General features: G+C 43.1%; 4 protein-coding genes across 16 annotated transcripts in view; 2 read left to right on the forward strand and 2 right to left on the reverse strand.

Annotated features, from left to right (window-relative positions):
• The window catches only part of LOC105566624, a 75,968-nt gene extending 60,516 nt beyond the window's left edge, over positions 1 to 15,452 (forward strand). For both annotated transcript variants that reach the window (XM_012020770.1, XM_012020771.1), the window contains 3 exons: positions 239 to 6,227; positions 6,617 to 6,911; positions 7,080 to 15,452. In XM_012020770.1, the coding sequence (XP_011876160.1) occupies positions 239 to 6,227; positions 6,617 to 6,911; positions 7,080 to 8,652 (7,857 nt within the window). In that variant the 3' untranslated portion in view covers positions 8,653 to 15,452. The remainder of the gene's footprint in view (positions 1 to 238; positions 6,228 to 6,616; positions 6,912 to 7,079) is intronic.
• LOC105566622 (cell division cycle protein 123 homolog) lies at positions 14,795 to 17,335 on the reverse strand. 4 transcript variants are annotated; one of them, XM_012020769.1, is made up of 7 exons: positions 17,224 to 17,325; positions 16,912 to 17,140; positions 16,682 to 16,786; positions 16,182 to 16,404; positions 15,936 to 16,058; positions 15,600 to 15,859; positions 14,795 to 15,498 (listed from the first exon to the last, which is right to left on the reverse strand). In XM_012020769.1, exons 2-7 carry the CDS (start codon positions 17,119 to 17,121, stop codon positions 15,436 to 15,438), a joined length of 984 nt encoding a protein of 327 aa, XP_011876159.1. In that variant the 5' UTR covers positions 17,122 to 17,140; positions 17,224 to 17,325; the 3' UTR covers positions 14,795 to 15,435. The 4 variants fall into 4 exon arrangements, with proteins under 4 accessions (XP_011876159.1, XP_011876158.1, XP_011876157.1 ...); XM_012020768.1 differs by having other exon boundaries at positions 15,244 to 15,498; positions 16,912 to 17,166; positions 17,249 to 17,335; XM_012020767.1 differs by having other exon boundaries at positions 15,244 to 15,498; positions 16,912 to 17,149; positions 17,224 to 17,324.
• Positions 17,336 to 17,500: 165 nt separating this feature from the next.
• On the forward strand, positions 17,501 to 23,325 carry LOC105566626 (rab proteins geranylgeranyltransferase component A 1). The gene is made up of 11 exons (XM_012020782.1): positions 17,501 to 17,889; positions 18,002 to 18,068; positions 19,353 to 19,544; positions 19,632 to 19,818; positions 19,898 to 20,135; positions 20,224 to 20,446; positions 20,526 to 20,732; positions 20,807 to 20,931; positions 21,018 to 21,178; positions 21,302 to 21,472; positions 21,705 to 23,325. The coding sequence occupies exons 1-11, from the start codon at positions 17,841 to 17,843 to the stop codon at positions 21,879 to 21,881; spliced, it is 1,797 nt and encodes a 598-aa protein (XP_011876172.1). The 5' UTR covers positions 17,501 to 17,840; the 3' UTR covers positions 21,882 to 23,325.
• Positions 23,285 to 26,711, reverse strand: LOC105566625 (homeobox protein 4-like). Of its 9 annotated transcripts, none has more exons than XM_012020779.1 (3): positions 26,620 to 26,697; positions 25,727 to 25,850; positions 23,285 to 25,307 (listed from the first exon to the last, which is right to left on the reverse strand). In XM_012020779.1, exon 3 carries the CDS (start codon positions 25,244 to 25,246, stop codon positions 24,293 to 24,295), a length of 954 nt encoding a protein of 317 aa, XP_011876169.1. In that variant the 5' UTR covers positions 25,247 to 25,307; positions 25,727 to 25,850; positions 26,620 to 26,697; the 3' UTR covers positions 23,285 to 24,292. The 9 variants fall into 9 exon arrangements, with proteins under 9 accessions (XP_011876169.1, XP_011876168.1, XP_011876167.1 ...); XM_012020778.1 differs by lacking the exon at positions 26,620 to 26,697 and adding an exon at positions 26,540 to 26,613; XM_012020777.1 differs by lacking the exon at positions 26,620 to 26,697 and adding an exon at positions 26,290 to 26,442.
• Between the last annotated feature and the right edge of the window lie 1,116 nt (positions 26,712 to 27,827).

Consider the following 27,827-nt stretch of genomic DNA (forward strand, 5'->3'; position numbering starts at 1 on the left):
GAATAATTGGAGAAAATATTTTTAAATATTCACACATGGTGTTTCATTCTGCCAGAGATAGTGATAAAAAAAAGTTGTATTGTGTAAGAACAGAATGACCAAAATAGAAGTTAACTATATTAATAAAATAGAGAGAAAAGTCAGATTTTGTTTTATCGCATTCAGAGGCAAAATTAGATAATCTTTTTTTTTTCAATGAAGCAAATGTAATTGTTCTTGGATTTCTTTTTCATTGCAGTTCGGCGAGAGTATAAAACCTTTGGTGATCGAACTGTACATCAGAGCGCTAACGACGGATATGAACGAGCTGGAGAGTCAGAAGGCAAAGTCGGACAAGGATAAGGTGCGCGAAACAGCCAAGCGTCTGAGCACGCAATTCCTCAAATTGGCGGACGTAGTAGACAGCAATATTGGCATCGCAAGAGAATGCGTTTTGACGGCATTCTCCTTACATCCTACTAGAGCCTGTTACGACAGAATAAAGGAATTGGCGGTGGCGTGTGGAAAGGTGAAGGAAGATAGCGTTTCGCAAGAGGAGCAAATTCAAGTCAAGGAAGAGCCCAAGGAAATTGGAGAAGACGATCATCTCCCCATGTCGGTCATCAAGAGCGAAGTGAAATCCGAGCTAACGGAAGATAACGGCGTCACGGAAACACCCTCGACGCCCTCGCTGAGTTCGACAGTTTCGGAAGCGCAGCCACCGCATCAAAATTTAACCGTCGCCAAAGGCGTGGACTATCAGAACGGTCAGGTAACGAAAACGTTCGAACGGACTGATCAGTTGTTGAAGACTCTGTTAACGACAAAGAATCCCAACGTGACATCGTCTGACACGGCAACACCAGTGGCGTCAACCAGTGACAGGTGTCCGCTGCATCCGAAGCGTCATACTTCATCCGCGACGCTCGGCGAGCTATGTTTCAATTGCGGCGAATTCACCGGCAGTAACCAGCTGAACGACGATAAATCACAATTGAACGAAACCAGCACGACGCCGGGCAAGAATGTGGAGAGAACATTGGACGCATTGATTCTGATCAAGGGCGACGCGGTGACGGGCTCAGCGAATTATGACGAGAAGTCTGTGCCCAGCCAAGTGTTGGATGGTGAGAAACTGGGTCTATCGCCGCAATTGTGCGACGATTTGGCTGTAGTATTGAGTAGTCCACGTTACCACATGCTCAGTTGGGTACTGGACTGGAAGGAGTTGAAGAATTTATGCGAGCGATACCTGGAAAACGCTGAGGAGATGCGCAATACGAACAAGGAGCTTAAATATTTGAACATTGATTACTCGCAATTCAAGGATTGGCCATCGGAGGACGATACTAAGGACGTCTTCTTCGGTATCGAGAAGGGTTACGAGCAGTGGGTTGACATGCCATCCGATAGTTCCGAGCAATTTGGTAGCTTCCAGCCGGCGGCCGGCTATAAACGTTCGTCGATGCGACGCAGTTTAGATGATACCACTACGGATTCCGACAGTGGCAGTGTATTGCGCGTGCGACGCACCGCACGAGCGCGGAAGATCCATCGGTTGGAATCGTCCGAGAGCGACTACGACATCGCCGAACGTAAACCAAAGCACTTTAGAAATAGGATTAGCTCGGTGTCGGACAGCGATAGCAACACGCAAGATAGTCAGACTGACAGTTTGGGCAGCGACGGTTGTCGGTTAGAGAACAAGAAGAAATCCAACAAAACGAGCGGTAAGGAGCCTAGCAAGAAACGCTCGAAGACATCGAAGCTCACCGTTGAATCTGTCTCGCATTTTCATATGTTAGTGAACGAGGAACGGCACACGAACACGCATGAGGACGCCAGTGGCTCTGATGTTAGCAGCAATGACATTATTACTCTCTTTTCCGCCGACATGGACGAAAATAAGCGTGAGACGATCAAGGGCTCGGCGTACACAGCTGCGGCGCAATTGATCATTACTGAAAGGCGAAGCGATCCGGCGGTGCTGAAATCTCTTAGGATGTTCAGACCGCAAAGCTCGAAGAAGCCGTCGAGGATTTCACAAATTCTGCAGAAGAATTTATTAAACAAGAGCAAGGATGCTAATAATGGCAATCGGACGGATGCCGAGCAACAGGCGACCAACAACATTGCAAAATTTGCGCCCATGCTGAGCACGCTAAATCTGAACCCGAAGATTGTGCTGACGCGCACAGACGAAGCCGATCGTAAATTAACAAGCCGTAGCAAGAAACAGCAGCAGCGGCTGAGTAGCGGTGACATCACCAGCGAGCTGATCAACATACAAAAGACGATGCCGTTCTCGCCGAACAAGAGTGTAATAACTTATCAGAAGAAACAGAAGGAGCATGTCGCGAGCGGTAAGAACAACGCCGGCGGCAAAAGGTGCTCTGTGGTAGTTGACGGACGTCGCGATCGTCACCATCCTAATTACAATTCCGTCATCAAGTCCACCTTGGGTAAAAACAAGTTTGATATTCTCGAGAAGGCTGCCAGGGATTCTGACATATTGGCAAAAAATGTGCCAGGTCTCAACTCGCTGGACATGATGGTACCGCCCCGCCAGAGTTCCACGGTGAACGTTGTCCAACTCTCGAGAAGTGGCGTGCCGCAGAGCCCGAGTTCCGCCACGGGCACCACGACAAGCATTAACGTCAGTGGCGGCACGCCACCGCGGCCAACGCGCACCCCAAGTGTGGCTAGCAATCAGAGTAGCAGTGGCGGTGGCAACAGCAGCATACAGCTGCCGGGTACTCCGTCTTCAACGGGCGGCCACGACAGCGGCGTCGGCATGAGTCCAGCTGGCCAAACACCACCACTGAGATCGTCGTCGAACCTCGGAACTCCGGACACCGTCGGCGAGGAGGCTAGTCAGCCACTGGATGCTGCGTCACCTACGACTATCGGCCCGACGATGACGATGGCTGCCAACAATGTTCCCTCGGTAATCCATCAACTTGACATCGCTTCTACCGAGTCGTCAAGCCCGGTGAGATCGATGGCACAGATGCGTCGCGCGAGCAATCAACAGAACAACCAATCGCCGAAAAAGTCACCCTCTTCGCCGTGCTCCACGGGCGTAGGCGTAATCACGGCTACAACGATGACAACGGCGACGACCACGATGTCTTCGGCCGGATTGATCGCGACGTCCATTGCGTCCGAGTCGTTAAAACTCATTTGCAAATCCGACGGCAGTTACCACCTCGCGTCGGTCAATTCCAACCAAATCGTGTCCAATCAGAGGAATCGCTTGAGCCTGCAAAACTTGGAGGACGGTAGCAGTGCGAATTTTACACGACAAACGATACAACGTGGTGCGGATGTGACAGGCGGCGCGCCGTCCAACAGAAATACCTATGATCGATTGACCGGCACCGGTTCCATTGTGAAGAGCGCGCCTCAGACCGGTCAGAACGCTGTCCTACCCAAATTTCAACAGGCCTTTCGTAAAACCATCTACACCCTGCCGGCCGATGCGACCGCAAGTGGAGTCGTTAGTGCTGCGACAGATGCACCGCTAGGCAACGTTCAACAAGTGGCGACGACGTCGCCGCAGAAGACGACGACAAATCTCTCGAAGGCGGTACAGACGTCAGTTCCGAACAATCAGCAACAGCAGACGAACGTTGGTAGCGTTAACGTGCAATCAATTATTCCCAATCTTTCCCAACTACCGGCTGGCAGGCAGATAGTCAACATTGTGCCGAATTCCGGTAACAATGGCCCGGCGAACGCCTCTATCGGTTCGAATCAGGCCGCGAATCAAACGCTCCAACTTGTGCAGAACACCAATTCGTCGAACGCCGGAAGCGTTATATATACGCACAAGGTAATAACCAATAATCCAAATCAGCTCAACATCATCAGCCCACCAACGATCATATCGCACGCCAATTCGGTACCCGGTGCCAGAACTCCTGTGGTCAAGCTTAACATCATCCGTGCGCCGGTCAGACAGCAGAATCTGACGGGAACCATCCAGGCTGTCTTGACGCCGAGGATGCAGCAGCAGCAGCAGCAGCAACAACAGCAGCAGCAGCAACAACAGCAAGCTGTGAGAGCGGAAAGTCTGATCGGTTCTCCGATCGAGGTGAACAATCAAGTGAGCTCGACAACTCTGGAACAATTACGGGAGTTCGAGAGCGTGCTGGAACAGGTGAAGGAGAGGAGTATTCAGCCGCAGTCTCACCAGTCGATCTCCAATAGCGCGACCACGACAGCCGTGCAGACGCAAACCACTACGCAGCAGACTCAGGCAAGCAAACAGCAACAGCAGCAACAGATATCTGTCAGTACTCTGGCGCAGCAACTGATGATGCCGACGCAGTCCAGCGCGAACAGCGAGTTTGCCAGCAACGGCAGTGCCGTGGCATACCAACAGGAGTCCGTGTATCCGCAGAAGGTCTCCCTGGCCTATGTGAATCCGAACAGCGGCACCGCCAAGGTGGCTAATTCCACAACGCCGGTGGTCGTGGTCACCAGCTACTGTCAACCAGCGGCGTCGCCGGCGCTGAGCGTTACGTCTCAGAGTTCCTCGAGCCCGTGCGTAACGCCGGCGCCAGCGCCGATACCACCGTCGGCTGGCAAAACACCATCGACACCGTCATCCGCCGTAGCTGGGACCGCTGCCGCGGTCGCTGCCAAAGGCAATGTGAAAAAATCAACACCCAAGACGGTCAAAAGCAGCGCCACCAATACGTCGAAGGCATCGCCGATACCGAAACCGCAGCAGAAGCCACAGGAGGACGAGCAGACTGCCCAGCGGATCTACGCGATTCTCGACGAATACGCGGAGCAGCTGAGAAATTCGCCGGATCTCAATAACAAGCCGGCACCCCGCAGAAGATCTAATCCGCCGACCAATCCGAGTCAATCGTCGAAGAGGAAGAAATCGAGCTCCAACAAGTCCAAGCCGGTGGGACAGCAGACTTCCGAATTGAGCCCTAGCACGGATGATCTCGGCAGGACTATGGGCAGCGAGGACTCGTCGAGCGGTGTTGTACACGTGCAAGACAGTCCGGCCGGTTTCTCCGCACCAGAGGAGCCATCAATGAGCGCGGATGCGAGCGCTGAGGTGCGCAATCTGACGAATGACTCGAATGACGGCGTCGAACTGAACGTGAAGCGACGTAATCTCATCTTTACGGAGCCAGGCTCAGGCCAGCCACGCGCGGTAATTGTCCAGGATGCAATGCAACCGGGTTCGGTGAGCGTCAGTGAGGCGATTGCCTCCGTCACGGGCAAGATGAGTACTGCATCGGTCCTAATGCCCGCCAGTATCGTGGTGCCGCTGATGAAGGGCACCCAGCAGTTTACCATAGTGTCCGGGTCCAAGCTGCTCACTATGCCGACAACCGTGCGCACCACCAGCACAGTTCCCAACACTCTGCTGTTACAGTCCTTGTTCAATCAAGGCAAACTGATCCCGCAATCGCAGGCCAAGCAGATGAAGATGCCCACCTTGCAGACCTTGTCGAACAATCAGACGCTGACCGGCGCGCAGAACGTTCAGAGCACGCCCGTGGTGATATCGCAGACCGGAAGCACGCCGTTCGCTGGAGAGGCGGCCGCCGTGGCGGTATCCACACCGGACAAGCCCAATGTTATCGGTGAGCTGACGCTGAAGAATGATACTGTGGCCGCCGGTAGCGCGATCGCGGTCGAGTCAACGGCGACGAGTGCCGCCGCCATCGTGGTGAACAAGAACAATCCCACCCTTAGCCTGATCGGAACTCGGAACATCAACGAGATATCGGACAGCCAGCAAATATGCGGCGTTATCACCAGCAATCCGACGCTGCAGGGCACGAGGTTCTTCAACTCGGGTATACACAAACTGTCATCGGCGTCTACCACCCTGAAGGCGGAAAACGTGGTCTGCATTGCGCCGACTGCCGCGGTCTCCCATTCGCCGGAAAAGAAATCCCCTCAGGACGGGCAGATACACACCGAGAAGCCAGTATCCATACAAACGAGCGCTATTGCGCTCACTTTTGCCCAGCAGACTGATGTAAACGCCATGCTGAACGATGCAAATCAGCAGCAGCAGCAGCAGCAACAGCAACAACAGCAGAAGGACACGAAGGAAGCATCCACTGAGATAACGTCCGGTACCAAAATCATTTCACCGAAAACTGTAAAGAGAAAATTCGACAACGCCATCGGCATGCAGGAAAACATATCGCCGAGAACTTTGATCGCTACGAGCATTGCCACATCGTTACAAAATAATACGAAAATTGGTAAGGACTTGTCCTAAGTATATTTTCTGCATGTGCGTTTCTCCAGTCACAACTTTAATTTTTATGTTTTATTTCTTAAATCTTTAGTTGTCGCTTCTATACTTTTTTTATAGCATATGTAGTAAATTACAACTTTTTTGCTTACATTGAAAAATATCGATATACAAATAAATAAATTTTTATTTGTAATATTTTTCTAAAATAAATAGGTATTTTTTCAAATTAATTAAATATATTTTATAACTGTGCTATAATTTACAGGAGACTGAATCTTTGATAGACACTATATCTTGTATTAGAAGCTTAGTTTCGTACATGTCGATTTTTACCTAACATTATATGCATATGTATCGACGATTAATTCTTCTTCCATACTGTTCTTTTTATAGAATCTATGTCTCCCATTACTTCCACAAACAAGCAATCGAGCGTTATTGGTAGCACGACGCAGTTCTTGGTCACCGGTGGGCCGAGCAGTTCGGACAGCCAGGAGTCATCTGTGCAGCAATCCACTGAGACAATCGACGGATCCTGTAAAGTTGGGAACGGGCTGCTTTACGAGAACGCACGCTTGCAAGAGGCCTGGGAGTCGGAAGGAAAGATCTCGCCGGACACGCCATGGAGATACATGGTTCCCGCATCGATGAACGCGCAGAGCAACGAGTCGTTGAAAGTGTATTCCAGGTAAACGATTCGGATCATATCGAGTTCATTATACAAATGTTTTCATGCAATTTAATATTTATTGTATAAATATTTTCATGCATTTAATTACTATTTCAAGCCAGAGACCTTTTTAAATATTGAAATTTTTGAGAAAGAGAACTGTTGACTGATCGCGATTAATTCCAGGGATAACGACAACTCCGAGAGCGTGCTGCAGATTATCAACAAGGGCCAGGGCATCGAGATGGCAGGCGGACAACTCTATCAGTCGAACGCGAAAAAGTACTTCATGAATCATACTCTAGACACTCCGTACTCCAATAAGAGCAATTTGATGAAATCGCAGCTGATTCCCAGATTAGACCGCGAGTTGACGCAGCAGAGGATAGAGAAAAAAGCCGCGTACGAGCTCAAACTGCAAAAGAGCTTGTCAGAGGAGTGTGAAGATCTGGGAGTCGACGAACCTAGTACCAGCGAGCTGTTCCCCGAGGCAGACCTGCTGTTCGATACAAATCACTCGCCGTCATTTGATCATTCCTCACAGGATGCGTCCTGCAGCCAGTCTCTGGGCATGAAACCGTACAACAGTTCATACTTCCGGTCGTTGGACTCATCTAGCGGCAGCAGGGACGCCAGTCCAACAAGCGATTTCAAGACGAACGAACGCAAGAAGAACGCGAGTCAACGCACGAGAACTTTAAAGGACTCGTTGAAAAGAGGGAAGCGAGAGAAGGAGGAACTGCAATTGGACATTCCGGCGAAACATATGCGACTGACCCTGGATAATCTGAGCCAGGATGAAGCGTCCAATAGCAACTCGGACGTCTCCAGGTTATCACCGGCAAATCTTGGCTCTTTGGAGAACGATTCGTCAAAAGATATGAGTCTTCGTGTGAAACTGATCTCGAGGAGCGGCTCAAAAGAAGGGACACCCAGCAGCGTATCCAGCATACCGTCTAACATGAAACTGGACATCGATTTGGATTCGGAATCAATGCCGCCCTGCATTAACGTCAACAACACCTCGACGGCAAGTTCGGGCGACGAAAGTTTGACCCTGTTGAGCGGCAATACCGCGGACCATCATACCATACCGTCGCCACTGTCCCCATTGGCTGCAGCTGGACCGTTGCTAGCTACGCACAAGTACACGTATGCCAACAAAAAGCGGGTGTCCCAGTTGCGCATGGACTCGTACATGGCATGGGAGAACGCAATGTCCGAGCGTGCGAGATCCAGCAGCGACGATGAGGACTCGAGCATTAGCGAGTCGATTAGTAGCCAAGTAGAGGACAACGTCACGCTGAGCAATGGCCTGGAGGATAGTGTACAAATGTTAAAATCCTTGTCCTCGGATCGGCATTGCACTTATATGAAGAAGAAGGACAAACTGCAGATGAATGCCGCGAGGGTGATCTTGAATCGTACCGATCACAAACAGACAGCGGCGGCGGCAGCGACGCTTGTTAAACGGATTCCCAAGGCAGAACCGATGGCGACGACGGAGTCGATGGTGGTATCGAGCGACAAAGCGTCGGAGGCGTCGGAGGACGAGACGGGCAATATCGTACTAATGGAGCCGGCGGATTGCCGCGCAAGAAGATCCAGTCTGCGCTGTCACGTGAAGAAAAACTGCGCGTGCTGCAACGGCTCGCCGGAGCGACCGAAGAAGAAGACAACGCCGGCGACGACGGTTAAGTCGACGGATCACAAGCTGAAGAAGCGACTGCCATCGAAGCAACCCGGCAAGAAGAGGTAGTCCTAGCGATCGAACGCTCACGCGAGCATCGTAACGTATTGTTATATCATGTTAGCGCGTCGTCGTTGCCGGTGGATTATGATGCGACGACGACGCGGGCGTTTCAGCGCGTTTGAAACTAGGCCCAAGGGGGCTTTAACGCTTCTCGCTAAGAAACACGATTCGACCAGCGAACAATCTTACTTGCGGATCAAACGATCCACGGCGATGGTGTTGTAAATATATTATTAAAAGCGCGCTTAGACGCGAATTCCGTGAATCTGTCACACTTACAATATTTGGAACATTCGTCGGCTGCATTAGCACGCAAGCAGGCAGGCAGGCTCAGTTGCGAGCAAAAGAAATATTCTCCAGGAGTTTAAATTAACAGTGGATCTACTTCACGTCGGTGTGCATGTTGTGTGCATGCAAATTAATATATGAATGAATAAATGCGTGAAAGGAGAGAGGATGGGAATATAATAGATGTACGATTTATTACTAAAAATAGTTCTCTCGTCGATAACAGTAGATCATCCCTCTACCATTAGATGTTAATTACGACATTAGAGTGTAAGGTACAGATCATTTATGTATGACAGACTTAGATTTTTAATCGTTAAGGACCGTTAGCGATGCAATCTAGTCAAGTCGTTTTTTGTGGCGCAGGAATAGGCGACGAGTGAATAAAGCGTTAAGATTAAAGAAGCAAGCGAAAACCGTATCGGAATAGATCCCTCGCAGAGTAAAAAGAGCGAGCAAGAGAGAGAGAGAGAGAGAGAGAGAGAGAGAGAGAGAGAGAGAGAGAGAGCCTGGATTTATATAATTCAACCTACAGTATGTTTATCATGGCAAAGCTATTCCACGTTGTAACATGGTGTGGTCAGACTGAATAGACAAATAATAATAGAGTTCTCTTTCCGAAGAAATATTAGGGTATAGTAACAAGGATATGCGGTCTTGTTGGGAGCCGCATCGTCTTTGCCTTTCGTGTAATGCTTACCTGTATCTGTATAACTCTAACTTTATATAGAAAGAAAATTGTCGCTGTAAATTCTTGGCACTCTGCTCTTAGACAACCCTCGAAGAACACTGAGGCCATTTGGACGAGACGATATACCCGATTTGAGGTGTGCGAGGCGTAAGAAGTTGAGGGAAAGAGAAGGAGAGAGAGAGAGAGAGAAAAAAAGAGAAGAAAGATGTGGAGTGGCAATAGTATGTTCTACGGATCATTCTAACAGCTGTCTGTTGTACGGCCCGACCATACCTTGTCATGGTGCGTGTAAAAATCCACGATTGTACATTGCGTAGATAATTCATTAAAAAGGTATAATATTATATATATATCGCTGCACTTTAGTACAAAAACGCTTCACTTTGTTTCAGATGAGAATGATAGATTTATATCGTATCTCCGTGTGCTATCGTGAAACGTGTGAATGCCTGCAAATTTTACTATGGACTTACTCTAAACTTGTAACTTGTAAAAGCTCGTGAGAACGGGACGAGGCTGCATGGGAGTATATGAGTTTACCTAACACATTTCGTTATGATAATTACGATTAACGAGGAAACGTACGTCGGGCGCTGATATCCATTCCAAAATTTTTATCCCGGCGCGCGATATATATGTATAAATATATAGAGAACTTCGTCGAGTTTGTTCTTTCTCTCTTTTTCTGTTCTCTTTCGATGTTGAAAGAAAAGAATATCGTAGCTTCAAGTAATCGAGGTGTAACTGTTCCTGTGAATAGTGTCTCATTACGTGATATGAACCAAAGTGAAGGCTCTGTCGAGAAGGCATAAGGGAACCGCGTAATGAACCGATGTGGAAAACGAACAGCAATACACGTGTAGAATATGTAAATTGTAATTAAAATTATGTAATTAAAATCTATAGATTTTTGTTTTTTTTTCTATAGAAAATGATGATTTAGTTATTTGTTTTAGTAATCGTTAGTATTATACGTAGAAGAGATTAAGGATGTAATATTTGTTGTAAACATACACTACATTATTATCTGATACAGAGATTACTTATATGATGATTTGACCGTTGAACGGAAATCCAAGAAGCTTTTCTTAATTATACCTTTGAATCTAACGTCGTCACAGATATTAAAATTATGAAAAAAAATGGATATTTCTATATGATATATTATTTTCTAACAGAATAGTGTTGCAATTTTTTAGTTAACTTTTGTATGTAAATCATATACATAAAATAAGATGATTTAAGATTTAAGTAAGATAATTGATAGTTTTCTTGTTATTGCGTTTCATTTTCATTTACACATTCTACACGTATGCTAGGCAAATGAGATGATTAATATCTTTCTCTCTGCGAGACGTATATGTGATACAGTCGTTTCGTTATAAATGTAGCAATATCGCGAAACTTCCTTTCGGTTTCCGACAATTTAAACGAACCTACCTCGTGCGCTTCATCTCTTTCTAGTTTATCTCGAACCACGGCTCACGAGGAGCGTGAAAATTCGAATATTCGTGTATACGATCGTTCGTGTTTCTCGTATGATAGAAAGTTCTATAATCTCGCGGCGTAAAAACGCTAATCGCGTTTTCCGAAGAAACACGTCGACGCTTTTCTTCTTTCTTTTTTCTTATCATCTCGATCCCGAATTTTATTTTAATTACAGCTTTAAAAGTCACTTGGGTTATAGCTAACAGGAAGAAATATTGTACAGAAACAAGAAATTATATGTAAATAAATTGCTTTGAGTACTATTTATGTTAACTCGCTAACTCTTGTGATTGTAGGGAGTGAGTAAAAAGCGCAAGTCTGTTAATATCTGTCCGATATTAATTGCAATTTTATTGTAACGTGGCCTAGATCATAGATCTCTTCCAAACAGTTTTACTTTCTCAGTTTCGTTTCGTCAGTAGGGGAGGAAGAGCCCAAGCACAAAAAACTCTTATTTACATTAAGCGAGATCGAATTGTCTTATCTGTTTACTGAAGTATCAGGTTTTATGTAATCGGGTCTGCACAAAATGCGCGAGGATTTTACTTTTCAATCGATAGAAAGTAAAAGCCTGAAAGTTTCATTTGTGGATAAAATAAATTTATTTACAGAAAAGGAACACCATGCTCTCCCCCTTCTTTTTTTTGTAGACCGTATCTTTTATTTTATGTTCACGACAATTCTCCTCCGCGGCTTTCCCGGTGTTTCTTCGTTTTCCGCGCGAGAGAGGAGCGTATCCCAAAGAAAGAGAGAATTCGCGTTTCCACTCGAGCCACTTGTATAAAGCGAGAACCAGTTTAATGTATTTATCCTCGCGGTAAAAGTAAGAGAGCGAGCTCTATCTTCCTGTATATTAGAGAGAAAGGAAGGAAAGGGGAGGCGGAGAGAGAGAAGGAAAAAATACAGAGAGAGAGAGAGAGAGAGAGAGAGAGAGAGAGAGAGAGAGAGAGAGAGGTCGGAACGGCGTGTCTCCGCGTGTATAAAATTCCGAGCGAGTGTCTCGCGCCCAAATACAGATGCGTATTTTTTGAACGGGACGTCAATGGGAGATAATAGCTTCTAGCTTCACGCACATCGGACGCGCGTGTACACCACTCGATTCGTCGGTGATAGTCTGGCCTTTCGCCACCCAATTTAGTCGTACCAATCGCATTTATCATAGAGGGGTATGTAGTCTTCATCGTTAAGGCAAATCCGAGGTGGACTCGAGGAAAGAGGAGCAGGAAAGAGAGAGAGAGAGAGAGAAAAGCGAGGGGGGACGTGATTGAGGCGCGGATCGGAACCGGTGACGACTTCCGGGCGTCGAAGACACCTGCGGATCAGTCGGCCTCCCGTTCGCCATCAGTAGGGGGGAGGGGGGGGAAGGGGTGAGAGATCGAAAATCCGGTCTCACCGAGATTCCCGCACCGGTTTCAGGCCTTGGCGTTTTGCGGGGTCGGGGGCAAGGTTTCCCAAAGCTAGCTTCTTCAGGTACTTAAGGAGAGGAGAGAAAGAGATAGAGCGAGAGGGTGGAGAAGAAAAGATAATGATAAAATAAAACAACCCGCTTTACACTGGCCGTTAAGCGATAACTTAAGAGTTTTTGTATCGTATGTTTGTTAAGACTACTGTTTTTGTCACTCAACACCCTACCAGTATTCGAGAGAAAGAGAGAGAGAGAGAGAGAGAAAAGAGCGAGTGAAGGAGTGAAAGGAAATGAGAAAGAGAACCCGAGAGAGTGCGCGAGTGCTGTTGTATGTCACTTTAGTATCATTAAAACGAGCGACGTATAGTAAAAGGAAAAAAAAAGCGAAGAGGATGAAGTTGCGAGCGCGAGCGAGCAAAGGGAGGCGTGGAGGAGACGAGCGAACGGCCGTACACCGCGAAACGTACATTCATTAAGCTACGCAATGTCGTCTAGCACAAATCAGTCGAGATAATTTGAGCGATCGGAGATTGCGAGGGGAGGAACGGTGGGCGAGCGCCGCGAACCGTGAGAACGTGACGCGAGGTTGATCGCGAAGGGACGCTCCTCCTGTGTACATAACGAGCGATAGGGGAAACAATGAGCCACGTGTTTCGCAACGGGAACATTTCTTAGAGCCGCTACGCGCCGAATGTTATTTTAAGGAGCCGGGTTGTCCCTCCACAATAAAAAAAAAACGAAATGCGCCGCGAGGAGACGCGCGGCCTTTCGCGATCTCGAGGAGGGACACGCGTTTCCTCGGGGAACCGCGAAAATCGGCAGGTTCTCATGCGGCAGATAAGGAACCGCGCACCGGTCCGACTAAACGATGATATTAATTACTTTGCGTCGGAGGCATTTTTCGAGGGCCCTCACACCTTACTGCTTTATTGTTATTTGTAGGAACAGCGACGCGCTGCGAATTATTTGTATCGTGCGCGCGAAACGGCATCGTACTTCCCTCTAGGAAAGAGAACCAGGCTTATTTTTTCACACGGGGGTGCTTGGGACCTTTTAGGTAAAAATCCGTTCGATTCGGTATTCGCGCGTGTACATTGCGGGCAAGAGGACGATGCACAAATTGCAATCGCGACTAACGCGGGGGAGAGGTTTTCCGTGTAACGAAGCAATCCGCCGTATTTCGTTCGCGAGAGAGAGGAAGACACTCTGTAAATAGGATTTTATTTTGCGAAGCAATTTCGCAAAACCTTTTTTTTCTCCATCGTATTGCACTTGCAGATTTTAGACGACGGGTCTTTGCCCGGCATCAGATTAAAAGTCAAGCGCAATTGTCTACTCTTGTTTCTGCTGGATGATAAAGGAATATCAAAATTATTTAAACTGGGATTTGATTGCGCGATGGAAATATGGTTTGCTTCCCACCGAATCTCCAAATCTCTCAGGCTAAATTTTACACGGTAATGACGGAGAGCTGTAATCGCTTTATTGTTATTAATCTCTTAAATCTTAAAACAACGCCCCATCCAGGAATTTAGAGCAGCATTTGCATTTCACTTTGTAAGTGAAAGTTTAGAATAATTATTCCTGTAGTATTTTTCTAAGAATTGGCAAAAGATTGTAAGTTTTATATTGGTTTTCAACATAATGTAAACTTATGCATACGTTATTATTTCTAGAGAAATGTCTTTGTGTTTTATTACTAAAAAGAAATTTGATAAAAACGATATGTTACAAGAAATTAGAATCTAAGCATTTGTATCTTTCGTCCTTAATACTCGACAGAACTGTACAGATTATAAGTGTGAGGCCCGATGCGAAAGGGGTCGTTTTGCGAGAAGCTCGGGTTTCAGAAACGTACCATGATCCACTGATGAAAATTGTAACATCGCACATACACACCTACACACACAGTAGTAGTCTCCCCCATCCTATAAATTTTGTTTTTATGAAGATTGCGAGAGATAAGAGGACGAAAGGGAGGAGCAGAGAGAAAAATAGAAAGGGAGAAAGAGAGATGAAAATACTCCTTGGATATGACTGTACAGCGTATTAACTTGTCCGGAGGTACATATATCGGGGATCCTTTTTCAAAACTGAAGTATTAAGGATTGCATATTGTACATAAACAAGACATATTTTCTATATAAGGGACGTCGCTCGGTAAAAAGGCCGATGGCTCGAAAAATACTGCAATATTATGATAATTCTTTCAAGCGGTAGGATAGCCTTTAATCGTTTTATGTAATGTAATGATAGAAAAAGAGAGTCTGGCAGAATAAAAGTGAAAGTTCTGTATTTAAATATCCTGTCGGTGTACATTCATTCACACACACGTATACACGCAGATACGTCGCATCCCAAGATGTAGGAGCAACTTTGTCATCAGGAGCATTTAATTGCACGTATTTACACAACCACATTAATCAAGAGCTTCGGATCGTAATCTGCGCATCGCGATGGGCAACTAAAATTGTCTAATTTTTAACTCTATTGACCGGATCAGGAAAATAGTTTGTGTTGCATGCAGGCAATTCAGAATTTCTTGTATCGTATCGGAATAAATGCAGAAAGAAACCGGAATTCGGCAACTTACGAAAAGAGCGAGTTACTTGAACAAGTTCGATTATATTTCTCTTAGCGTCGATGTAATCGAATGATCTCAAAACGTAGGATTTAAACGGGCTGAAATGTATTATATTAAATTTAAAAAGACAAGTAGAATCCGTTCGTTGTGTAATCGCGCGTATATTTATTAGCGCATGTACTTATTATTAGATATTAGACTTTCCCTCCGGGGGAGACGAGATGTAACATTAACTTATATAATCCCCTCTCTTAAGTTTTGTATCCCTTGTACATGTGAGTTACAGCTGATGTTCGTATATAAGGAAAATGTTTATTATACGTTGTATATACATCAAGTACTTTCTGAAACGTTAGCATTTTCTTTCTCGTGCTCTCTCCGCTGATTTTCCACCTCCTGTAACAAAGGCAAAACTTCGGTCGCTTGGGGAGGACGACGCGCCGGAAACAAGTTAGCGAATTTTGCAAGCGTATTTCCTTAGTGACCGGAAGACATACCCTTTGAATAATGTCCAGCAACGTGACGTTTTCCCTCGACTGAAAGAACTCGCTGATCTCTTGCGGAATACAAAACTGCACAGGGGGCTTGGGCTGGATACCTATTTCCTCCCCGATGAAACGGAACTCCGGCGTGTTCTCGATACGGCATTGCAACTCCTCGTACGTGAAAAGCGTTCCCTCCGTAGACGCCGCGTCCAACGCACCGAAATCTATTATCTTCACCTTATCTTTCTTACGTCGTACAACGTCGAACGAGTCTGCGGCAAATAAACTCGAATGAGTTACAAGAATACGATTGTCGTTACTTACGATACTTGGTTACGGCGCTCTTACAGTTGCGCAACGGAAATCTGCCTCTGATGCGCTCTGAAAACAAGCTCTTGATGTCCGTCTGTATGTCATACTTTTCCGACTCGTTGGAACTGTGGTACTGCGATATATCCCTCTGACTTATAGCTGCGTAAAATATAATTTGTTACCGCGGAAGTTGACTTTGTAAAAGCACACAGAGAAAGAGACGCGAGAGCAGTCAACACCGAGACAAACTTAACAGTCGTGAGAACCAAGTCGATGAATTACCAGTGAGCTTATTATCCACGACGAAACAGCGAAATTCTGCGCACGGATTAATATCCCGCCATTGCTTCAGCACCAGGCAGAACGGCAGAGGATTCTCAGAATCCCCCATAGATTTCACGACGTTTAGGTCTTTGGCAATCCTGTCGGAACTTTTCAGCAGCAGGTACACCTCTTCTAGCGTATTGCATTTCAGAGTCTTTGTCGGCGCAACCCACATGGCATCCTGCAAGACGATTACAATTGTTAATTATAATTTTATCTTCATCTTAAAGACATAAATTATACAATTATAGCGTTGCATCATATTCATTTGATAGAAAATTTATCCACGAAATGAATCGCTCGTTACAGAAAGGTAACTCTCCATTTTTAGTACACATGGTGTTCTTTTCACGTAGACACGCTTGTTTCTTGAAAAAGTGAGTTTGGAAGAGACGTTTTTTTTTCTAAAATGACGGATTCAATTGCGAAATAGAGATGCACAGTGGACAATAATTTACCGCAGGCGTACTCCAGTTTGTCTTGACGAATACCGCATCGTACTCGTCTAATATTTCCTGTATCTGTCGACTGAATTCAGGGAATGTCGGTTGGCAATCCGTCTCCTGAAATCCAAAAGATTTATAAAAATCGCTATAGATATAATTAGTTGTACGTATAAGCTGCTATCTGGCAGTTTGGGTTTTATCGTCTGGTAACTGTCTTTGCCCGAATAAAGAATAATAGATACCTCTTCTTCGCGTGTCACCGGCGAGCCGTCAGCCCATTCCGAGCTGTCCGGGAAAGATCCCGTTGCCTCGAGCGGCAATATAAACGTGTCGTGCTCCAAATACTTGAGGACCTCGTCGGGGATGCGGAGAATCCTGGCCTCCAGAGAATCTTTCTTGAACGTCGGGTACCAAGAGGAAAAGGAGCACTCCAGTTTCAAATCGTTCACCATCCTTTCCAAATATCTGCACCTAGTTGTGCTTCATTTGAAATTGCGCTTTAATAAAGATTAATGTAATATTCATTAAATTTGCAGAATGACAAAGGTATGTACCCAAGTACGGCAAGTGATCACATACAAGTTCGAGGACTGGTTTCTCGGAAGAAAATTAGTGAGGTTAACGACGTGACGCGCGACGTAAACCATAGAGCCAATACAATAGCTAGAGTGCCGTTCTTAACGACAAGGTGCTATACATTCTCCACGTACGGACCCTTCAAATCGCACTTATGGAAACGGGCATTCTTCTCCGTTTCGCATTTCGCACCGCGAAAAGCAGAGCGCGACGTGGCGCGACGCTCGCGACGAGCGAGACGTCAGATTAACGATCTCTCTTTCCCTCTTCTTCTCTCTCGTCGCTCATATCCGCTCGCTCGTCTGGCCGCTCCGGCTCTGTCCGGCACCGTTCGTCCTGTCAAACCCTCTGTCCGCGAAAAAAAAAAAGAAGGGTTGCACCGGGTCCGTGCGTGCGCGAGAGCTGCGTGTGAAGGTCGCGTGCGGGGCGGGGTCGTTTCTCTCGCGCGAAAATCTCGTCGGTGTCGGTCGCCGAGGAAGATGAATTGATCCGGCCCGCGTCCGGAATATCGTCGATTTTTATAATTTCCTCGCCGGACTCGCGCACCGATCGTCGCAACCCGATCAGCACCAATCGCCGAGGGAGAGGACCAACCATGGAGGACGATCTGCCGACCGAGTACGATGTGGTCGTCGTAGGAACGGGTATTGATTTTTATCACAACGGGGGAGACGGTCCCGCGTTCGCCAAAGGGCCGTTTCTTCTTTCTTTTCGCCGGTAATCCCCACGCGATAACCCTGTCATGATTTCCGACAGGCATGACCGAGTCCATCGTCGCCGCGGCGGCAAGCCGGATCGGCAAGAGGGTCCTGCATCTGGACAGGTAACCGAACGTCCGACGCGTGCCACTTCCTCGTGTTTTACTCCGTGGACCGACGAACTGTCACCTGTCAATCACATATCGCATTAATCGGACACGTTTGACATACGAGATTACAGAGGCGATTGGTTGTTAATACTTAATATTCTCCTTAATCTTTTAAAGGAGTTATAAATTACAGTTCTCTCTCTCTCTCTCTCTCTCTCTCTCTCTCTCTCCCCCCCTCTCTCTTTCTCTCTCTCTCTCTCTCTCTCTTGGAAAAGTTGTGACCATGGTGTTGGTTACGTTGTTTATCCTTTCCGCTAGCATTTTGCTTTACACAGAAGTCTAAAGAGAGATTGCGAGACAGTACGGTCTAAGGCTACCCATACCAGACTAACATAAAGAAAAAGGGAAATCTCACATCATGACGAGTTACTAGTCCTATCAGAGGCGCCAGAAAGATCGCTATCCCGCTAAAGAGCCTTTGACTTTGTATACCAAATTCTTCTCGGAGGATTCTTTCATAATTGCCCAGTTTATTAGAAAGGTATAGAAGACCGCCGGGGCTTCTGAATAGTTTAATCGCCTCCTCGGATCCGAGTATAGCTTCCATCCTGGAGACTTTGGTAAACATTCTAGTCTCCAGGACGGATCCGATGGGCAACTCACAAGTCTCCCGTTTTTACAAAGCTACAACCAAATTACGTTTACTAAAGTCTCCATCCAAGAATTACATAACTGAATGTTCGTTGTCCAAAATGATTTCGTGTTTCATATAAACAAGTCATATACGAACGACTAAAAATTGTAATTGCTCTGGTTTTTACATTTATAGCAAATTCATTAATAAATATATTCATTTTGTTTGATTTCGTTTTTAAAGATTATTGAATTCTCATTATCCAGGCGTTCACTCTGAAAATCACTTTGCGTCATTCTATTATAAGACCAGTGCTTGTCAATGTACAATCGTATGTGTTAAACCTAATCTACAATGTGCTCTCTGGGTCTAGAAACGTTCTATTTTGTAGTTAATAAATATGTTTGTATATCAGGTTTTAAACATACGAGTGATTCTTAAATATTTTCTGCAGAGTATAGAGGATAATCACGCAAAAGATAATTTTATTTAATCACTCAAGGAAAAATAAGAGTAAAGTAATATATTGGTCGACTTTTTATCACACAATCTTATTGGAGATAAAAGGATTTCCTTCCACTTTCTGATGCGATATGATAAGCCAATTGTAATCAAAGCAACATTCGTGCGTCGTATTAAGCAGAATTGTTATTTATTTTACCTAGCAACGAATACTACGGAGGGCTGTGGGCTACATTTAATTTCGATGGCTTGCAAAAGTGGATAGAAGATTTGAAAACTGTTAAAAGTAACACTAGGAATACGAATGTCAATCTGAAGGCGGGCGAGAAATTTTTGAAGGCTAGCGACCAGTACTCCACAGTCGAGAACATCGGGGAGATCTGGTACATTTCCAAGTAAGCAGCGATCTGCATATAATTGACCACTTAACGATTTCAGACGATATCGACGGTATATTCTGACTAGTTTCCTTTTTCACGCAGCGATGCGGATCTACCTGACGTTTCTTCGAAGGACACCCAGACCGAGGGTTCCGGGGACAGCGGCGCGGTCGAGGGTGCGGAGAAGGCCGATCAGGACAAGGCGGAGAAAAAGGAGAACGTGAAACAATGGAGCATAGACCGTATCAAGAAGGAGTACAGAAGATTTAATATCGATCTGGCGCCTAAAGTAAAATTGCAAATTTTTGCGTATACGCGCGTTAATTCTCAATGTGCACATACACGTGATGCATGATTTCTTATTGCAGCTGTTATTCGCCCGTGGTGAATTAGTAGAACTGTTGATTTCTAGCAACATTGCGCGTTATGCCGAATTCCGCGCGGTCTCTAGGGTCGCCACTTTTATGGACGGTAAACTTACCCAGGTCCCTTGCTCTCGCGCCGATGTGTTCGCTAACAAAACGGTTAGCGTGGTCGAGAAGAGAATGCTGATGCAGCTTCTGACATCCTGCATGGAACAAGGCGCCGATAGTCCAGAGTTTGATGGTGCGTATCGTACGTAAAAACGCCTTACGTACTTTCTTAATTATTTAACTTCTGACTCGACAATAACGTGTCCCCTTTTCGTCTCTAGGTTTCCGTGATAAAACGTTCTTAGAATATCTTAATACGAAAAATCTTACGCCTATAGTGCAGCATTATGTTATGCAAGCTATTGCAATGGCGACGAACAAAACGTCATGTAGAGACGGCGTCGATCGTACGAAGCATTTTCTCAATAGTCTTGGACGTTATGGAAATACGCCTTTCTTATGGCCTATGTACGGGAGCGGAGAACTGCCTCAATGTTTCTGCAGGTGTGTCTCTGGCAACACGGCAAAAAACATTTGTCCCATTTTACGGTTGCATAGAAAATAACATTTTCCATGCTTTTAGACTGTGCGCGGTCTTTGGCGGAATTTATTGCTTAAAGAGACAATTAGACGGCGTTGTAGTTAACGAGGATAAATGCAAGGCCATTATCAGTGGGAGACAGAGACTGGCTTTGGAGCACTTAGTCGTAGGGCAGGGACACTTGCCGCCAGAAATCGTAGCCTCTGAGGGAGAAAATCAAATCTCGCGCGGGATTTTCATTACTGACAGGTACTTTTTTTTCTTTATTCCTTACGGTTAAAAACACATATAATATATACGTAATATATTTTTCGCCTCTACAGGTCAATTATGCAAGGTGAGAAAGAAAGTCTAACTCTTTTGTACTATCCGCCGGAAAAACCAGACCAGGAAGCCGTTACTCTAATCGAATTGGGACCATCTACTAACGCTTGCCCTCAAGGATTGTGTACGTATAATAACATTAACGTGAATGTACGTACTTCAAGATTAGTCTGCACTGCATCGTACACATCCTTTCTTCTCTTTCTTTAGTCATAGTTCATATGACATGCAAACGTTCTAAGAACGCAAAGGAGGATCTGGCGTATGTCGTGAATAAGTTCCTGAGAGCAAAACCGCTTGACCCCAATGTTCTACGTAGTTCTTCTGATTCTCATACCCAAACAGTCTCTCCTGATAAACGACATCTTCAGGTAAAATATCTATTAAAAAAATTATCAATAATTTAGAATTACATTTTAGCAGGTAAAATATTGAAGATATTAAAATTGTGTGTGAAAGTAAACGTGATATTTCAAATTAAATAATTACACTAGGACGATCGACGAGAGAAGGGAGAAACTGAGTATCCGATACCCCAGGTATTGTGGTCTCTGTATCTGAATTTACCCGCGAGCGACATTAAACTAAGCGATTCTGCGCCAAGTAACATACATTTGTGTTCTGGACCGGATCTTGAGCTTGATTTCGACTTTGCTGTAAATCAGGTATGTATTATCAGATCAGATGTAGTATCAGATAACAGTAATATAATGTAGTAATTGTATAAAATATAATTTCAACAAATACCTTGTATTATTTTTCATACGGATATACTGCAAAACAGTACAAGTTTCTTCTTCAAAGTTGCTTTAGTATAATAAATGGTACTTTACGTTAAATAAATGGTTCTAAATTGCACTAGATAATCTTTTAAAATATTTGTTTCTTTTATTCCAGGCCAAGAACATTTTTAAGTCTATGTATCCAGATGAAGACTTTCTGCCGCGCGCGCCCGATCCAGAGGAAATTGTTCTGGAAGGCGACGAAGCACCGGGTCCGAAATTCGAGGGTGGTGATATCGTGGAGGCTGAGGAGAAGCAAGACGTCGAGAAGGCCGAGAAAGAGGAAGAGTGAACAACTCTCATATAATGCTTTTGCGTCTATTGTGGAAAAGCAGACGAGGCTTATGCGCCCTTAGTGTCTTTTATCTTTATTGTTATTGCATTTCCTTATGAACATATTTGAAAAAAAAGAAGAAAAAACTAGCATGAGCTACAAATTTTGAGAGACAGTAGTAACGAAAAGCTTTACGATGTCAACGTTTTTTAATTGTTCGTACACGTTGCTTTTTGGCAATTTCGAGTATTTTTATCCTTAAATCGCTTATCTCCGACTCATCTCACTTATACAGATGCAATGCTTTCGCATTTTACGTTTTAAAAAAGTGAGCTTCGGTAAGAAAGACACAGACTCGTTAGAAGAGCACAAATGCGTTTAGGAAAGTGAAAAAGTTTACGAAATTATATCACTGGTTGATATTTTATATTGCGATTTCACACGTTATATATGTTTTTTTATATAATAATTTTTACTGTGCAATAAAACGGTGAGAATAAAGTAAATACCGATGCATTCTGAAATCCATTTTAGGTAGGCGTAGCATTCGTAATCACTAGATTCAAAACATACCTTGTACACCGTATAACAATACCAGAGATAATAAAAATGGAAAAATGTGGCGTCACGCTTTGATACTTCAGTATTGCATACCGCAATTTACATATAAAATATTGTATGTGCACGAGCCATTAGTTATTTAGATAGACGTCGTGACATATTGGGATTGATAGTTTGTATTACATACATTATACATAAATAATAAAAATATCTTTAATGCGCTGTCACAATATATCTGTAATAAACATAAGAGAAAAAATGCACAACTCGATTTAAATGAATAATTAGTTCTGGTGTAATTGTTATCTTTAGTATGTCATTTTGGAATATTTTTCTTCGTAATTTTGTATTGTTATTTAGTGTTTGTTGAAATGAAAGGAGAAGCACCAGTTATTTTATTAAATTTTTACATTTATGTCACGCTATTGTACTCATCCAACGTGTTTGTGGCTTAAATAAGATATTCAGTTCAGTTTAATACTTTACTCTTAGATGCAAATACTTTCGATCTACCGCTCACATTCTGTAGTTTATTTTCACGAAGAAGGAATTAAGTTTTTATTGCCTCATTCGCTTTCACAAATAAAACTATTAATGAGCTACATATTAATGAGTTTTTCGTAAAAAAGTTCAGGGAAGTTCAAGGCTATGAAAGGAGCATTCCTTTTTTATTTTAACATTTATGTTTAAGGCATATATTTTTTAATTGTTTCATGCAAAAATGCAGATATCAGCATGTTTTCTCGATACAAAGTATTTGTACGATTGCAAACCATGGTTTACTATTTATTTGGGTTGAAAATATGGTTATTTATTTGTGTTAGTTTTCTTAAGTATAAAAATAATCGTATATATTTTTTATTTTTGTAATAGTTATACTTTATAAAGAAACTGATGAGCTTTTCATTCGTATTATATTTTCACATTTCCAATAAAGCAAATTAACAAATAATCATTAGTATTCCAATTTATGTGTACATAGCGTATAATTCAGTAATATAGTGGATTAATTGATTAAATCACATAATTCGAAGTTTCAAAAGAAACAAGTACAATATTTGCTATGTAAATAGTTTTCAGATTAATTTCACGATTGTCGGCATTTATATACAATATTATACTATGCATTTGATCGTTATAGCACCTTTTATCAAAAGTATATATATGCTACTTTCAAAATATATATTTATTTTTATTTATATCTATTGTTCTATTTTCTATACGGCGTGTCTAAAAAGTAAAATTATAATGAATTATATGACCTAACATGTCGATTACACAAATGACTGTAATAAACTTGTATTTCTTATTTTTTCATCAATATTGCGTAAAAAAATTGTTCGACACATATATGTGACGTCGAATGCTCATAATGCAAATTATAGTCAACATTACAAAATAAACGAGCACATAGAAAATATGCAGAAAATTATCCGTGGACTATTATTTATCTTAATTTAGCACGAGTGTTTCTATTCCTGATATATTTATTTCTTATTAAAGGAAATAAATAAATTTTACGTATTATGATCTTAAAAACTCCATATTTAATAAGTTTATTTTTTATAAATGTACCAACCTGAAATTATGAGAAATATCTTCATAAAAAATCGAGATTAACACTATGTTCTTGGGAATTAAACCAATACATTGAGTAGTTGTAAAATTAGAAACTTAAATATATCTGTCCTCTAGTTAGAACAAATGTGTTCCAAAATTATGAGCTCTAAATTTATTGTTTAAAATTTTACTCAGCAAAGGTATTAATTATACCTTGCATCTTGCAAAATTTGCATTATTGATTTGCATCATAAAAGAAATTGGAGTTTGGTCTAATTTTACAATAACAGATTGTCAGTTCTTGAAATTTAATCTTCCATCATCAATTTTATCTTCTCTTTATAGTATTGTTTCACTCTATCGGTAACAATTTGAGTGACCAGCGTTTTAATGTCCTCTTGTATCTCGTTAGGTAAATTCGACACAGTCTTTGCCATACTCTCAAAAAATGACTCAATATTATTCTTACTTGATTGGGATTTTACCTCAATACTACACAAATTTTTACTGCATTCCCTATTACTACTATTACTACTATTATTAGTGTTATTACTATTAATGTTGTTAGACTTATTATTCGCTTTGCTGTTTGAATTTTGAATTCTCACAGTTTTATCAATTTTCTCTTCAGTTGTCGGATTTACAATATTATCGTTACCACTATTGTTGCTGGTATCACAATGATAGAAATTGAGAATCTTAATTTTTTTATTAACTTTATTGCTATTATTAACGTTACTTTCATCAATATTACTGTTTACTATTATATTATTACTACTGCTTGACCTAACGTAATTTTTCATCTCTTTTGGTACGTTTGAAGGTGTAATGTTTTTCTTAATCAACATACCACTGCCTGATACCAAAACGGTATTTGGTTCCAAAGCGTTTATTATAGGCAGTTTGAATTTTTGCCTTGGCACCGAGATTCTAGGTCGTATGGGTTGCAAATTACTCATTGTAGGCAGTTTGAGCGTTGTAAGCTTTGGTTTCGAAAAATTATGTACCAAACAACTAGATTCTGGTTTCGGCTGAATCGGACGAAAACGTTTCCTCTTCAAAAGTAATGCGGATTCCTGCGCGGTACCACCGGCGTTAATTTGCAGTCTCTTACGGGCTGTCTGTTGGCGTGTCGGTGTACTATTGGTGATACTAGAAACTGCCACAAAGTTGAGAGGTACATTTTCGGGGCTTCTTTCTTCGCTTTTTATCATATTGATGTCGATAATGTTTTCGTCCGGTTCCTCGTGCGTTTCGTCCATTTTTCGATTATCGCCAATGAACTTCTTTAAAATCTCCTGACTTTAACGCTATTCTTTGATCCTGCAACAAAGAATATAATACTATAATGTGCATACTTTGCTCCACGTTTGAATAATTACAACTTTTTCTAGAAGGGATAGATTTGTATGTTAACTTTGAAACAGCCATATGCTGCCTAATTTCTTTGGCATAAACAAATTTTGTCGTCACAGAATTAATTGCTTATAGATTTTATTCTTTGCCGTGCTACGCAGAGCCGAACAATTGGAGGGCGAGCGTGGCGCAGAAGAAATGTGCGCTGCTTAGTAGACAAATGAACGAGAAGATCCGAGTACACACACACAATGAGCCTCGGATGGAGGCAATCTGTTGTGAAGGCCAGGGCCGACTTGGGGCTGTAGAGCCGGTTACGATGACGACGAATCATGTAAATGCTACACGAAAGTGCCAAGGCGGTAGAACTTTAAGATTAATCTTACTTTTCAGGAATCTCGCTAGATCACACAATGTAGTATCATCGTCGTTGCCGGCCCAGTGAGAAAGTTTTTAAATGCATTTTCTGGATGTACCTTGACACTTTCTTCATTCCAATCGACAACTAACCTGTAATCATAATGTGTTGCAGTAACTGTAGTCTTTGTAAACTAACAAGAGTGGCAGGCATGGCGTAGAGAGATGCACGTTGCTAATTACATAAACAAAACAATCGGCAAACTTTTAGAATCTCCATGCAACTCCTCCAAACAATAAAGCCTCTTTAAATGGAAATAATCCACGTTCACTCATAGAATGAATCACATGGTGAAATGCAAAGAGCAACTAAATTTTCGTCTCCGTCCCTAAAGAGGAGTCGACAGTTTCCAATTTTTTTCCCAGCTACAACACACAGGCAAGAGGGCATCTCGTCTGCTTAGTAGACAAATGATAGTCAAGAGTACGTGACGAGCTTTTTGTTGTCGTTATGTTCACTGGGGAATATTTTTTTTACAAAGATATCCTAGGCACGGCAATGGCAGAAGGGAGAAGACATTCTAATTCGCACGTTGAAACTCGATATTGCTCCGAGTACATTGCAACTTTTCTGGTTCATTTTGTACGGCATCAGACGTACGAAGTGTACTATTAGGTCGAGGCTACACGCTCAACCACGTTGCAAGCCGGTGTAATTGTGAGACGCCACAGGAAATACGCGTCATGTCTGCACGAAAGTACGGGGTCATGAGCTCTACAATAAAATAAAATGGCGAAGCAGTTTTCGTCTTTTTTTTAAAATTTTTTCTTTAAAGCCAAACCTGATTTTCCTAAGAAAGACTCGTTCGCGTGGCACCACGACATCGAATCTGTAAGGAAACTTCTACAAAACTAGACTCACAGCGGATTATATCGTAAGATGGCAGCGGATCGAGTTCAACTGAAACAACAAGTATACAATTGCCGAGTGGCAATCGGCCACGATTGGTTTCCCACCAGCAAATTAGCTGCGAGTATTTGTACGTCGGTGACTCAACAACTTGTGCCACCGAACGCTTCGAATAAGATTTGGCCGGAACGCTGGGTCTAAAAGCAAGAACCAATCGTTTTTCAGCCGCTCGACGAATGGTGTTCAACTGCTGTTGATGGCGGAAAAGTAGGTTGGTAAAAGCGCTTACGAGTCCGCAACTACGATTGGTTTCTACACGTATTGTTAGACCCAACAGGAAACTAGAAGCAAGAACCAATTATATGAAAGAATTACGTAAACTTAAGCGTTTATCAAACTGCTTTTTCTGACAATATTAAAGAGTTTTCGATAAATTATTTCTCGACAAATTACTTCTTCTCGTTCGTCGTAAGCAATTTTCTAAATAGCAAGTTGTCAATAAATTTTCAAATGAGTTCGTTGAGACAACTAATTGAGATAACGGAAAGAGAATCGAAAGATATCGTGATAATTAGAAATAATCAATAATTGAGGATAATGAGATAAATTGACATTTTGATCGACATAGATGTAGGAACAAATTTATGTTGCGATATTAAATTTATGGTTGATTATCATACAGATGCTACCCATACAGCACCAAAGCTTTCAGAAACATTTCAGAAACATTGCAACAATGCAACAATGTTTTCTGAAACGTTTCTGAAAGCTTTGGTGCTGTATGGGTATGTCTGTATTTAAATTTATTATTATTACGCAATACATAAATGTTACATATTTACGACACCATAATATTATATATTGTTGCAAAATTTCTTTTCCCATATCACTGTTGAAATTTTGGCAGTTTATATATTTATTAAACATTAAATGACAAATATAAATATTAAATTTCATGACTTTCGTGAAATAACTTCAGACTGTTTATTGCGATAAATATTACCACATGCCTCGGTGATCGAATTGGTGAGACGCCCGAGTGAGGGGAAAGTCCAGGTTCGAACCTTGTCCAGCGAGAAACGTCTCGTCGATCGATGTCGAAACGATGTCGAATCGACATTGACACCGTCAAATTGATGTCGAATAGACGTCAATGTCGATGTCGATTCGACATCGTTTCGACGAATCATTTTTTATTGGGTGGCTGAGGTAAATTTTTC

Source organism: Vollenhovia emeryi, unplaced genomic scaffold (genome assembly GCF_000949405.1).
Source record: "Vollenhovia emeryi isolate VEMERY1.0 unplaced genomic scaffold, V.emery_V1.0 DF939143.1, whole genome shotgun sequence".
Classification (NCBI taxonomy): Eukaryota; Metazoa; Arthropoda; class Insecta; order Hymenoptera; family Formicidae; genus Vollenhovia; species Vollenhovia emeryi.

Coding starts and splice junctions, on each gene's coding strand:
- LOC105566625 (XM_012020781.1), bottom strand. CDS start 25,246: ATGGACGAAACGCACGAGGAACCGGACGAAAACATTATCGACATCAAT.
- LOC105566626 (XM_012020782.1), top strand. CDS start 17,841: ATGGAGGACGATCTGCCGACCGAGTACGATGTGGTCGTCGTAGGAACG. Junction 18,069..19,352: donor AGGGTCCTGCATCTGGACAG/GTAACCGAACGT, acceptor TATTTTACCTAG/CAACGAATACTACGGAGGGC. Junction 21,473..21,704: donor TCGACTTTGCTGTAAATCAG/GTATGTATTATC, acceptor CTTTTATTCCAG/GCCAAGAACATTTTTAAGTC.
- LOC105566622 (XM_012020769.1), bottom strand. CDS start 17,121: ATGGTGAACGATTTGAAACTGGAGTGCTCCTTTTCCTCTTGGTACCCG. Junction 16,787..16,911: donor CGGTGACACGCGAAGAAGAG/GTATCTATTATT, acceptor TTTGGATTTCAG/GAGACGGATTGCCAACCGAC. Junction 15,860..15,935: donor CAGATTTCCGTTGCGCAACT/GTAAGAGCGCCG, acceptor TATTTGCCGCAG/ACTCGTTCGACGTTGTACGA.